At 43.7% G+C, this 13,187-nt stretch overlaps 1 protein-coding gene across 1 annotated transcript in view; it reads right to left on the minus strand.

Moving 5' to 3' along the window:
- Positions 1-13,187, minus strand: part of sema6a (sema domain, transmembrane domain (TM), and cytoplasmic domain, (semaphorin) 6A) — a 67,913-nt gene that overhangs the window by 37,821 nt on the left and 16,905 nt on the right. Inside the window, exons 5-8 of the mRNA XM_073467066.1 lie at positions 12,618-12,719; positions 5,429-5,519; positions 3,535-3,654; positions 2,914-3,002 (exon numbers count right to left, since the gene is read on the minus strand). Of these exons, the coding sequence (XP_073323167.1) occupies positions 2,914-3,002; positions 3,535-3,654; positions 5,429-5,519; positions 12,618-12,719 (402 nt within the window). The remainder of the gene's footprint in view (positions 1-2,913; positions 3,003-3,534; positions 3,655-5,428; positions 5,520-12,617; positions 12,720-13,187) is intronic.

Raw genomic sequence — 13,187 nt, forward strand, 5'->3', positions numbered from 1 at the left:
TCTGGATGGCGCAGGCTTTTACATCAACAGTCTCAGTCTCTTGCGCTGAATTGTTTCGCAGTCTATCAACAGACTACTCGACTCAAGAGACAATTCAAAACAAAAAGCTGATAAAAATGGAAGAAGTAGGACCAGAAATACTGTCTTTTTGTTCCATACAATTAACTTCCTTGTCAATATATTGCAACTACATTACAAAAATTGCAACTTGACCAAGGGCAGTGTGTTTGGAGATTCAAGTTAACAGGTGTTAATTTCGCCTCAAGCACAGATGAGGAGCAGGCTACAGAGGTCTGGTAAGCTCACTTATTTCTAACTCTGCACCAACAGACTTTTATCATCTTCAAACCCACCTGACTCTGACTCAAGTGACATCCCTGGAGGCTATTTATCAGATTTCCTGTAGCTCTCTCTGGAGCCACAAAAGACTCTTTTCTCATAGAACATATATGTCCCGTAGACCGGTAGACAAACTTTCAATTGCCAAGTTATCTAAAACCAATGTAAAAGGTACCGTTTAACGTCTGCATGTTATGTGAAAGGGTTAACATTGTGACTGGGTTGCAGTTTCTTTAGTATATGCACCAAAACTACTTGGTTAGGTTTAAAATGATAACTCAGCATATGCTTCATGGTTTCACAGGCACAGCAGTCCCCTTTGTGAAGGTCCTGTATCCATCCATCCATCCCAACCGCCTTCATATGTCTCGTACTCTCTCTTTATATGAGGCTACATCGCCTGACTTGCTCTGAATGTCTAATATTGCCACAGATGGGTTTACACTGGAGTTAGCTGAAAGCTTCTCATACAGACACTAAAGACCTTGGCCTGGATGCAAGGATTTTTTTACCAAAGCATTAACACTTTTTCATCTTTTGAATATAAATTAATTTCTTTTTTCTGCATCTGAAGAGCCTCTAATAGTTTGTTGTTATGGGTTACAAGCAACCCATCATGGACCATAATTTCCTTTATAAAGGGTTTTTCACGCACACTTGACTCTGAATCTTTTATTTTGCACTCTGCAATTTGATTAGGATAAGAAATAAGGAAAACAATCTCACCGCAATTTACTACCTTTTCTTAGTTTTAAAGCCAGCATGGATGAGAAGTCCTTAAAGTGATCAGACAAAAATGGAAGTTTGAAAGTTTGAAACTCCCACTTAGAGTAAAGATCATGTGATATGATCGAAGGCTCTATAAACAGCCACTAAATGGACCTTGTGGTGCGACTGAATTATTCCAACACTGCTTGACAAAAATCTCTGGGGGACACCGCAGTGTCTTAATCCAACATTTCATCACTTTAAAGCAAATTAAAGACACAGAAGAGTAAATGGGTGTGTTTGATATGCTGTTAAAGAGTCGCCACCTGGCAACAGACAATTTAAAGTATACAGCTTCAAATAGGAGCCGGCGGCTATAATTACAACTCTGCTACACGATCACACAGGCAGTATTGCAATTAGTAGTTGTCACACTATACTTAACGGCAATAAATCTAACCCTGACCTGAAACTGCAACCCAGAGTAAACAGTGTGAATGGGAGCGAACATGCATTTAAAACCGATCTCTCCGCACACCCACACCCACATTTGACCACATATAAACACGCTCTCACCCATGCATAACATCACAACCCAAAAATGCGTTAACAAAAGCAAAAAAAACATACTCACACTATCAAACACGCACACACAGCTACATGGGCCTGTTCACTGTGAGATTATAGAGCGCTGAGATTACAGAAAACGTATTACACTGAACAGGTGAGACTGTCAAGTTGAATGTGGAATTATGTCAGCTTTACATATATCAGTTCAGTTTCTCACATTTCTCCTCGCTAAAGATAACTGGCTTTTGTGTGTGTTACCTGGGCACAGCCACTTCACACACATACACACAAAAACAAAATACACAGATAGATCACAACTCAGTCAAGGCTTGTTGAGTCACTTGTGTGATGAAGTATTTGTCCTGTTGCTTTTTCCAGATAACAACGTAACAATCTGACATTAAGAAACTAAAGCAAACACAAACCTGCTACTGTAGATTTATCAATTTAACATAAAGCAACAAACGACATTGTCAGGGGAGGCCAATCTGCTCTCTAATAATGAAGCGATATCACTCAATAAATGTTAAATTGCTCTCCGCACCATCAGCTCCAGCACAACATGCATAATTATACTGACATTGCTTTCAAAACACCCAGCAGATTGAGAGGCCTGATCTGTATTCATGCTCTGGATAACACATGCCTGTCACTTCTGGCAGCGAATCCATTGAGTCTGTGTTTCTCCCTACCTCCGCTCTGTTCTCATCTCGTCCCCTCTCTTTTCTTGCTCCCTTTTGTATGCTTCCCTTTCATTTATTCTGAAAAATACATATTGAGCGATACATTTCCATAATGTATTTCCTTCTACCTGGTATCCAATTAAACTTTCTGAAGACTGGGGTCCAAAACGGAATTGAGCAGATTAATAGAAAATATGTCTGTTACTGTCCCTCTGGTGTAAAAGCCTGTTTCTTCTTCCTCTCTGTCTCATTTTTAAGAGACACTTGGGTGGAAATCCTCCTGGGAAACACTGAGACGATAGGTCAAATGGGAGCGTTGGTGGACGGATGCGGGCGTGCAATTCAAGCGGTATATTTAGACTTCAAAATGGATCTGCAGACATCCACAGAATTTTCTTTTTGGATCTATTTTAGGTCCTGCATCCTGCCTAGTGTTTATCTGTTACTGAAAAATGTTTGGCCACTTTACAGCTCCTGAAAGCCTCCTTCCAGATATGTGATACACCCATATCCTGTTAGTTTCCTCAGGCACTTCCTGATTCTCCTGGTAAATAGGAAGTCACCTCTGATTAGAGATCAAACAATAGCAGAAGAAAAGCGGGCCTGCGCTTACCTTTCCCATTGTGTTGTACTCCATAGCAATTTCCCGAAAGAAGAAGTAGATGAAGTCCCCATAATCGACTGCCTGGACAAAGTAGGGCTCTGTGGGAGGAAAAATAAATAAAATGAAATATGAGTCAAAGTGACATTTTCCACCCGTGACAAAACAGTTCTGACACCGTATTTCACAGTAAACAGCCGAAATATCTGTCACATTATGCAGAAAAGCACCGACTGTGAGCCCTGAGTGCCTCAATCTATCATCCATCATATCAGCGAAACAATTTGCATGCAAGGAGAGGAGGATCTCTCTATTGAGTTTTGACAGGATGGACTTGTGCTTGTTTCTCCCTGGGGCAGAGCAATTTCCTGGCTACATCAACTCTACCGGGGCAGGTTGGCAAAATGTACTGCGTCAAACAGAGCGTGTGGCATTAGCATAAGTGCTCCTGTGCTTCATACCTAGATACATACACAGAGGCACAAAAGACACATATGAACACACACGAGTCATAAATCACAAACACATGGTCGAGCATGCATGTCGAAAACCAGTGTTTGCTTTCTAACTTGTCGGTCAGCTTGGTGCTCACCAACCACAGAGAATTTGTTTGTGTTTGTGTGCCTCACTCACCTTTGAGCCACTTGGAGTCGTGTTTGACAGTACGCAGAGTCGGGCTGTCTCCTAGGCTACGATAGATGACCGCATCGATCGCCAGAAAGTCTGTTACGGTGGCCGAGTACAGCTTGCCATCTGGAGAGGGGACGCAGAGCCGGAAAAGAGCAATAAGGAGGAAAGATGGCGATGGAGAGGGGAGAAGAAAGGTTGAAGAAAGTGAAGCTCAGTCAAAAGAAAAACACACAAAGCCACTCAGAGATTCCTTCTCCTCTGTGGCTGGATACACAAACATGTTTCAGATGGCTCAGACCTGGAAAATGAATGAATCACACAAACCGAAGAGACTCTCTGATGGACAACAAACAGGCTGTACACACACTTAACATGTTGCACATTTGTAATTGCTCGGTCTCGCAAACACACTTCAAAAGCACAAACAAACATTGGAAGCCTGCTTTCACACACACACACACACACACACACACACACACACACACACACACACAGTCTTAGAGCACCACAGAAACCCACAGTTACACACACGTACGTACACACGAACACGATCCACCACCAGCATGACCTCAGCCTGCCTTGGCTATAACCACAGTGGAAACTCAAACTACATAATTGAAAGGATAGCAGCCGGAGCAACCCTCTTGATTACTCAGTGCTTCCAGCTCCTTCCAAGCAGCTCTGCTACACATTAACTGGTCAAGCTAGGCGTTTACGCTCCACCTCGGCTTTAAGCGGGCGGGTACAGCTCATCGATACCGCCATAAATCGTTTCACAGCAAATATGAACGAGGAACTGGATGTCTCTAGCAGCCTGCGGGTCCGTGGCATCAGAAGAATCTCACCACGCCAACGGAAAGCTGACTCATTCCGGTCCCAGCTGTTTGTGACTTATTTTTAATCGCATGCATTTTGAAAGAAAGTGAGCGAGAAACAAAGAAGTCGATGGCAAAGTATTATAAAAGCGAGAAAATTATTATTCTGTTTTTGTCAACACCATTGATGTATTTCCAAATGGCTCTGAGAAGCAGCCTGACGCGGAGCGAATGTGGCCTCGAGTTCGATGATTTGCTCTTGTGCATGTTTCACTCTTGACATGTTGTCAGAGTGTTGCCATTAGAATAAACCACAGGGTATTAAGAACAATATTAAATACAACCGCAACTAATCCCTCCGCTGAAATAGACTCAACTTTCCCAGCTGCTTTAACATTTTCCAATGTTTAATATGCGCAGATAGGAACAATGTTTTTTTCTCATGGCAGTCAAGGAGTGGTAGTAGTTTCTCTCATGTTACGCCACAGGAAAGGACTTAAAGGAGACATATCATGCTCAGTTTCAGGTTCATAATTTTAGTTTGGGGTTACTACTAGAATAGGTTTACATGCTTTAATGCTCAAGAAACAGCAGCACTGTTATCCCCCTTTGTCTGAAACGCTCTGTTTTAGCTCCTGTCTCTTTAAGGTCCCCTCCTGAATACCTAGTCTCCTCTGATTGGTCAGCTCGCACAAGCCTGAGCCAGAGCTGCTAACAACAACAACAGAGCAGCTGTGCTAAACTAGCTTCTCGGCATAAGTTCTGCCTAAATGTGTGACATGGTGACGTAGTGTGATGTCACGAAGTCACAGAATTAAAGGCGGGACTACTGACGAGGCATTTAAGGACCAGTGTTTTCTGTGGGAGAGAGGAGCTTCTGTTGGTGCGGACGTTGGCCTTAACTTTCAAGATCTTTTACATGCATTAGAGCCGATATGAAACAATGAATGAAAGAAAAAAAAAGAAAAAGCATCATAGGTCTGCTTTCAAGATTGAAATTCACAGCAATGATAAACTTTGTGCTTAAAATACAGATATTTACACTGTTAATTCTGACTAATAGAGATGCATTTGAACCTTACCAGCAAAGAGGGCAACATTGGCGTGCTTGGCGTCATACGGGCAGCGTGCCATCCCACTGATCTCCTCTCCCAGAGCCTCCAGGGTGTCGGTCTAGGGTCACAAATGAGGTGAAAGGTCAGTGAAGGGTCAAGACAATGTAGTGTTGTCAAACCAAACAATGGATTTAAAATACAACTTAGACAGGAAATGTCAGCTCCCAGTTGGAGGAAAAGGTCTAGAAGAGGAAAACGAGAACTGTGCTCAACTGTCAAAACAATGACAATCTGAAGGGGCTGCCGCGAAACAGGCTGCGTGAAAGTGGAGAAATGTAGCGTGAGCCAGGATAAAATAGTCCCAAATAGCCGTGGTACCCAGCCCAGGAGTGTGTCCATCTAACTCTGACCTAAACTAATATCCCGTGGATGCCACTCCGGTGTCCTGCTGAGAGCTGTCAAAGCAGCCCATCTGGGAGTATCTGGGAAACTGTCATGGAGGGAGATAGAAAAGAAACTGACATTTTCCAGAGCAACATGTTCCACAGTATGGTTGGATGTGGTTAGCTTCCCCCATGACATCCTTTATCCTTCAACAGTACTGGTGTTAAAGAAGACTTTTGACAACCCTCGAGACAGATCTTTAACCCATTTACTGCAGAGCTTCCCCTCCGCCCTGGTTTCCAAAGCGTGTTCTTTTTTGCTGTGAGGAGGAAATAAATGGCCATAGGAAAAATGGCTGAGCACACAGCCCGAAGAAATGTTTCGCTAACCCACAATAGTTTTAAAATAGTAGATCATACAGTTGTCATTATTTTACAGTTTGCAGCCCCGACTTTTCTTTGGGAGAGATCCTAGTTTTAATTCTGCACCAAGACAATGTAAAAGTCGTCTTTTCTTAGCACTGGGAGTGTCGTTTATCCAAAAGTTTCTCATTCTGTCACTCACTAGTCCCATTTCCATGAGCTATTTTGAGCACTCGTCCATTGTTTACGAAGCACCACTGCTCTCGTTCAGTCCTGAGTGGGAGGATATCTGTGAATTGGAATTTAGACAAGATTTTCTTGCTTTGCGCCCAGTTTGGTTGCAGTGCGATTGGCAGGGCATGGCGGAGGATCAGATGTGGGTGAAAGGTCACTATCATCCCACCATGGGTTGGCTTGTCTTCCCCAGCACGCCTTAGGACACTCTCTTACCCTGGCTAGAGACCAGAGATGCACACAAATGCACAAGAGAGAAGAGAAGAGAAGAGAAGCCACCGGCCAAGCGCTGAGGTCAGGGAAGATTACTGAACACACTGTTTGCCTTCGGAGTTCACAATACATAGTCATTTTTCTTCTCTATCTCTGTTTCTATCTCTCTCGTACTCTACTTCCCCTCGCTTCCTCACTTCTTTCTCCCCCGTCTCTCGACAAAGAGGAGCGTAGCCTGCCAAGGCTGCAAACTGCTTACGCCGCCCTTTCTGGTCTCTAAACAGGTCATTTTGTTTTCTATTCCTGTCTCGGCGGAAACGGTTATCATCTGCCCACTAAAAAGGTCACACACACTCCGCGCGCAATGCTGGAAAACCCTGCCAGAGAAATTGTTGAGGCTGATTTGGCAGCAAAAATTACAAGTGACCTTTTACAACAAACACAGAACCAGCAGCAGCAGCAGCACATTTCTCGATTCCTCATTCCTTCTGTTTTTTTAGAAATTATAGGAGGATCATATACGGAGACGGCGAGGCGGTTTGAAGATATATATTGTTATTAGACGGGGAGACTGTAATTATAGATTAGGCTGAGTTAATCATAAGGGACGTGAGTAGCTGAAGGTCAGGTGCGTCCACTGAATCAGAGGATGTACAGAGCAGAGCGACAGGCCAACTCGGTTAAGCTTGAAGCGTCAGCAGCTTCTGTGTCAGCTACCGAACACAAACACTCCCTCCTTCTCTGACACATCACAAACACACACTCACATATCTCTCACGCAACAGCGGCTACCCACACCCCTCCATCCCCTTTGGTTGATTTCACCGAGGCAGTGACCTCTGTCTACTGGGCTTGGCTGGCTGTCGCTGATCTATTCCTGCCGTTTGAACAGAGGAAGACACTCCCAGCCGGGCCGCAGATATACGTACGGCTCCAGTCTCCTGTGAAGTTGACATGTGTGGAAAAACAACAGCCGAGCACTTACTTGCTCGCTTGCTCCTGTTAGCCTTGTCTAAAGCAATATCCAATATTTTAAAAACAGGCAATAGCGATCCATAAAACTGCCATGCTGAACCACAACGTTTTTAAACATTACCATAAAGATATTTGATGTCTAAACAGCCAGATGGAGATTTTTTCTACAGTGTTTACCAGGGAAACCTTATTATGCTGTCAACTCCACTGACTGCAAAAAATAAAGCTTCGTAGAAACACAATTCAAAGTAATGGGAAGGCTGTCACACTTGGTCAGCGCTGCCTTAACAACACACCGTTCTGTAGGGATCCACTGTAGACGAATGTACAGCAACCTTGGCTCGCGGTGCAGTGCATCAAGATGAATTAATTACTACAACAGCTCATTGGTGTTTTCCATAGGCTATATGCTAATTAATTAGACAAACACAATGTAGATCCAAAACATGCCCATCAGGAGTGTTATAATTGGTTCAGCATCAGCTTCAGCACTCGGGGTGAGGGACACGTTCAGCTTCTGTGTCTCTGTTGTTTTTATGGGCTTTATTTATCGTTGCTGAGAGAGTTGTGGGATCGTACCGAGGACAAAATTAGGGTAAAGCGAGGCAGTGTCCCACTTATTAACTGTTTCCTTGTTTATTTTATAGGATAAGAACAGTTAAAGTGCATGTCTTCTGAGGCGTACACGCAAATCTAATGTCTGTGAAGACAACAGCTCCAATATAAACTACGTGTTTCTGATTTTGTCCCAATTGTTGGTGTCATGAAGGTCAGCCAATAACAGAAAATCTGTATATCTTTTTTTTTTTTTTTTTTTTTTTTTAAATTATTTTTTTTTGGCCTTTTCATGGCTTTATTGACAGAACAGCTGAAGATAGACAGGAAACAGGATGAGAGAGAGAGGGGGAGTGACATGCAGCAAAGAGCCCCAGGCTGGGACTCGAACCCAGGGCTGCTGCAGCGAGGGCAAAGCCTCTGTACATGGGACGCCTGCTCTACCAACTGAGCTAAACAGCGACCCAGAAAATCTGTATATCTTTTACAGCTCTTGCCATATGGTTACATTTTCAGGCCTGTGTCCTACACTTTGCAGGTGAAAGTCTCCCACACATGTCTTCAGTATTCAGTTCATGTTTCCACCTGCACAACCTTCCCCCATCCATAAAGGTCAAGAGCACAAGATCACACCTGGGCCAGGAGCGGTTGTGTAAACCAAACAAGGACACATCTCCCTAGGAGATTAATAGTCATGGCCCATTTCTCTGCAACCTGTTTCTCAGCCCTGCGAGGATGAACCCTTTCCCTGACCACCTTTTACACTCGAGCAGGAGACCGGAGTGTTTGCAGCTGTTGAAAGAAAATATGTTACTTCAACCAACAGAGGAATAACCTCATTTATCTCAACCTTCAATTTCGAAAATGATTAATCGTTTGGAACCAGAATGTCAACCATTACACAAAGAGGACAATCATTTGGTTAATTATGTGTTCTTACTGACAATCGAAAGGCACGTTTTTGATGAAATGTCACCTAAATCCCTCTGTGCGCTTCTATCATATTTCAAATGCAAAGCCTTGGCACGGATGAAATTTCCCAGAGCACCTCAGTCCACGAGTGTCAACCCAAAGGACGCATCACCTGGGACCCACTGCCTCCAAGCCTCCCCACTGATTCTCCCCCGATTCGCCCGGCAACAGGCGATGAAACTGACTCCAGTCATATATCAGCCCAGCTGGATGGGGTGTTTATTATTACAACACAGCAAGGGAGTGACAGAGGGAGAAAGCAACAGAGGGGAAAGATGGCGGAGTGGTGGGAGCGATGGAGGGGGGAGAGGAATTAAGGCAGGAGGGAGAGGAGGAGGGAGGGGGGATGAATAGAAGGAGAGAGTTGGGTGCTGTGAGGTGCCGAGGGAGAGTACTGTGCCATGGCTGCCAAGGTGTCTGTCTGTGTTTTTTTTCTCTGTTTGCATGCATGTGTGTATGAGTGTGTGTGTTTGGTTGACACTATCAACACAAGGTGAAGAGGTGGATTACGGGAGGAAGTTAATGAAGAGAGAAAATCGGTGGGTTTGTTAAAAAAAAAAATGCATCGGACAGAGGTAAAAATAAAGAGGTATCCGGGCAGGAAAAGGTGTTGGAACAGAGGACAGCGCGGGGTGTCGTCGGTTTGGGCGGGAGCACCTTCCTGCCCCCTCTGTCTCTTCTCACCCCCCTCTGTCTCCCTCCACCTCTGCTCCCCCATCCATCCCTCCTTCCCTCCCGCTCGCCCTTGCAGCGTTGTTGATTAATGTGGGATGAGGCTGGCCCCGAAACAGAAGCTCTTTTCAGCGCTGTCACACTGGGGAGATGGAGAGGCAAACTGTGGCCAAGGTGGATTTAACCACAAACACACACACACACACACACAAACACACACATACACACTTTTGACCAAGCAGAGTGGATGAACCCAGCACGCCATCAAAGGCCTGGTATCTGTCCAGAGTCTGCCAGCCTGCCAGCAGTACAGTGTGTGTATGTGTGTGATGATTTTGTAAAATGTGTGTGTTTGCCTGTTTGCACAGTTGTCACTGTTTGTATGGATGCATACACACTGCTGTTCCCTCGCTACACGTGTGCACAGGCCTTTGTATGTGCATTTGCATGTTTGTGTGCAAGTGATCAGTGGTAATTTTTCAGAACATTTTAAATGATGTCAATATCTCAGAGGCTTTACATTTAATCTGAATTCAGTCGTGTCACATTCATCCGAGTGTTTCCAGTCAAGCGACTATCTTATTCAACGAAAAATAATTACAGTGTAGTCAGTGGAATTAATTTTTAAGGGAAAGGGCGGCGGCGAGCACATTAAACCGACTCGCTTAAATATGCAAGGGCTAATTGGACTGTGCAAATTGGAAACATGGAAAAATATTTTAATGAACACTTGAATAAAATCTTGTGTTTTATCATATTGTCATGACTGATGTGTTAACAAACATTCCTCATTTATTTTGAGATTATGTCAACATCGCCCATCATGTGCAGTAATTTACGTAAAGCATGCATTGATTTTTTATGTTTGCACAAGCGAGCGTGCGTGTGTGTATGGATTTTACCAAGCCTCACTGTGTTTTACAACGCTCCCTCTTAACTCCACCAGACTCGCAGCAATATCAGTGTAGTAGCAGCTAAAACACAAACCTTGAAACCATAACCGGAGGAGCTATAAAAGCTAACCACGCCTGATAAATGCAGAGACATAAATTCCGCTTTCCCCGCAGGAGGAGTCAGTGAATTGAAAGACGTCCACTCTGTGTGCTTAGCATGCCGAGCCACAAAGGCAACAGAGCAGAGATGTCTTGTTTCTCTGGTAAACAGATCTAGTGAACCAAAGCAGGAGAGTTTTTCCCCACAGGCCACCCTGATAACATCTAGATGTGCCGTGACCATCGCATCACATCCAAACAAACCAAACAATAACATCCTTCAGGACAGAGTCTTTCTGTCTGCCCTCCTGCCTGTCTTACTGTTTGTCTGGATGAAAGCTCAAAGCTATTCTACAATAAAACCCCTTCAGATACTTAAATGAAATGACAATGTTGTTTAAATCACATTTCCTAATATTTCAGGCATAGCAAGTGCCTTAAAGGAGACATATTATGCTCATTTTCAGGTTCCGCATTTTATTTTGGGTTACTACTAAAATATGTTTACATGCTTTGATGCTAAAAAACACTTTAATTTTCTCATACTGACGAGCGCTTTAATACTGTATTGAAATTTCTGTCTGAAACGCTGTTGTTTTAGCTCCTGTCTCTTTAAGCCCCTCCTGCTGAATACCCAGTCTGCTCTGATTTGTCAGCTCACACACGCCTGAGCCAGCACCGCTCACCGTGTCTCTGGCCGGCTCTGTCCTGTTTTCAGTTTCCAGTTAGCTTCAATTCTACTGTAAATAAAGGCTTAAATTAAATCACCGAAATAAAGGCGGTAGTACTGACGAGGCATTTCAGGGGCAGTGTTTTCTGTGGAGAGGAGCACCCATTGACGCGGACGCAATGTCTTTTAAGTGCACGGGAACAAAACACTGAAGGAAAGGAAATAACCGAAAACGCATGATTTATATACAATTTATATACAATTTCGGTAATTACCAATTAAACTAAACTACATCTTCTCCAGTGGCATGTCTTGCAGCTGTTGCAGCTTGCAGAAGTAGTTAAACTTGTCTTGTGAATGAGCTGAGATTTACTCAGTGTAATGGCAATGCTGCTTACTTTTCACACTAAGGCAACAAAAACATCAGATTTATGTCACTAGGGAAGGAAAGAATTGGGACATTTTCAGCAGCAGTTTGAAGGCAGCCCTTCTGCTTTTCATGTTTGTCTATCTGTCTGCCTGCAGTCTTAAAATCTCATCTTTTGTATGCTTTTCTCTTTTTTTGTCCATCTGTTTCCCTGTGTCCCAATCTCTCTGTCTCTCTCTCTCTTTTCCAATGTCTATCTCTTCTTGACATCTCTATTTTTGTCTGTCAAGTCAATCTGAATTTCTACCTGCTCTCTCCGAAATGCATCTTCACAGGGCGGTTTTGCTTTTCCAGAAGGAATCTTGAATCTATTCCAGACATGTCCGCATGAATACGGGCCGGCCAGGCGTCTGTTTACAGGACACGGTCGAATCGAATTTCAGGACCTTCACTTCTGCGTGTGAGTGTGCGCAAGAAGGTGGGTAGTTGGGTTTCTCTGCTTCCAAATCGAGCGTGTCAAAGTACACCTGGAGATAAAGACATAGGAGGAGCGCCCGCTGAGTTGTGAAAGTCATCCATCTATGTCCATCGCTTGATAGCTCAACCCAAAACTTCCACATGCTTGAGGTTGCATGTAAAAAATATCCCTGAGTGTGTGTGCGGGTGTGTGACGGAGGAAAAAAAGAAAGGAGACACAAATAGAGAGGAGTGTATGCGCACAATATGTCTGACGAACGCCTGTGATTAAGGTTGAAAAGGGGCAAAGAGCACCAAAGAGCTGTTTCTTTATGTGTGTGAGTGTGTATGTGTGTGTCCCTACCTTGTAGGTTCGACAGGAGGGGTTGAAAGCATTTGTTCCACAAACAAACAGGGTGTCATCATTTTGCTGCAGGAGGACTTTGATGAAATTGTGACACTCGTCCTGCAGGGAGCCGGGAGAGAAAGAAGAAAGGAAGTCCATGATGACATCTCTGTCTTTTAATAACAGACACTCTTACACTGAAAGCCACATGTGGTTTATAAGAGGAGAGGCTCTTTCTTTTCTTTCTTTTGAAGTACAGCTTGTAGTGCTCTACAGACCAGTGAGAGGCATCGTCGAGCATATAATGATGAAATGTGTTTCCTCGTGGCACATTAGGACATATCCACAGGATATTTTAATGCTCTTCGAGGAACAATAATGAAATCATTGTTATTTTTTTGTGCATAGGTTTGTTTAAACTTACAGTAAATACCATAAAAGTGCTATTTGATACAAAGATTCTCTCTGCTGTGCTCTATAAAATGTGACAGCAGAAAGTTTTACGGACTGCAGGCGTCTGTTATTACACCTGCAGGATTTCCTGCGTCTGTCAGAGAAACAGAGAAGCTGTGAGAAATTACATCTGTT

The sequence above is a fragment of the Pagrus major genome, chromosome 5 (assembly GCF_040436345.1).
Source record: "Pagrus major chromosome 5, Pma_NU_1.0".
NCBI classification, from domain to species: Eukaryota; Metazoa; Chordata; class Actinopteri; order Spariformes; family Sparidae; genus Pagrus; species Pagrus major.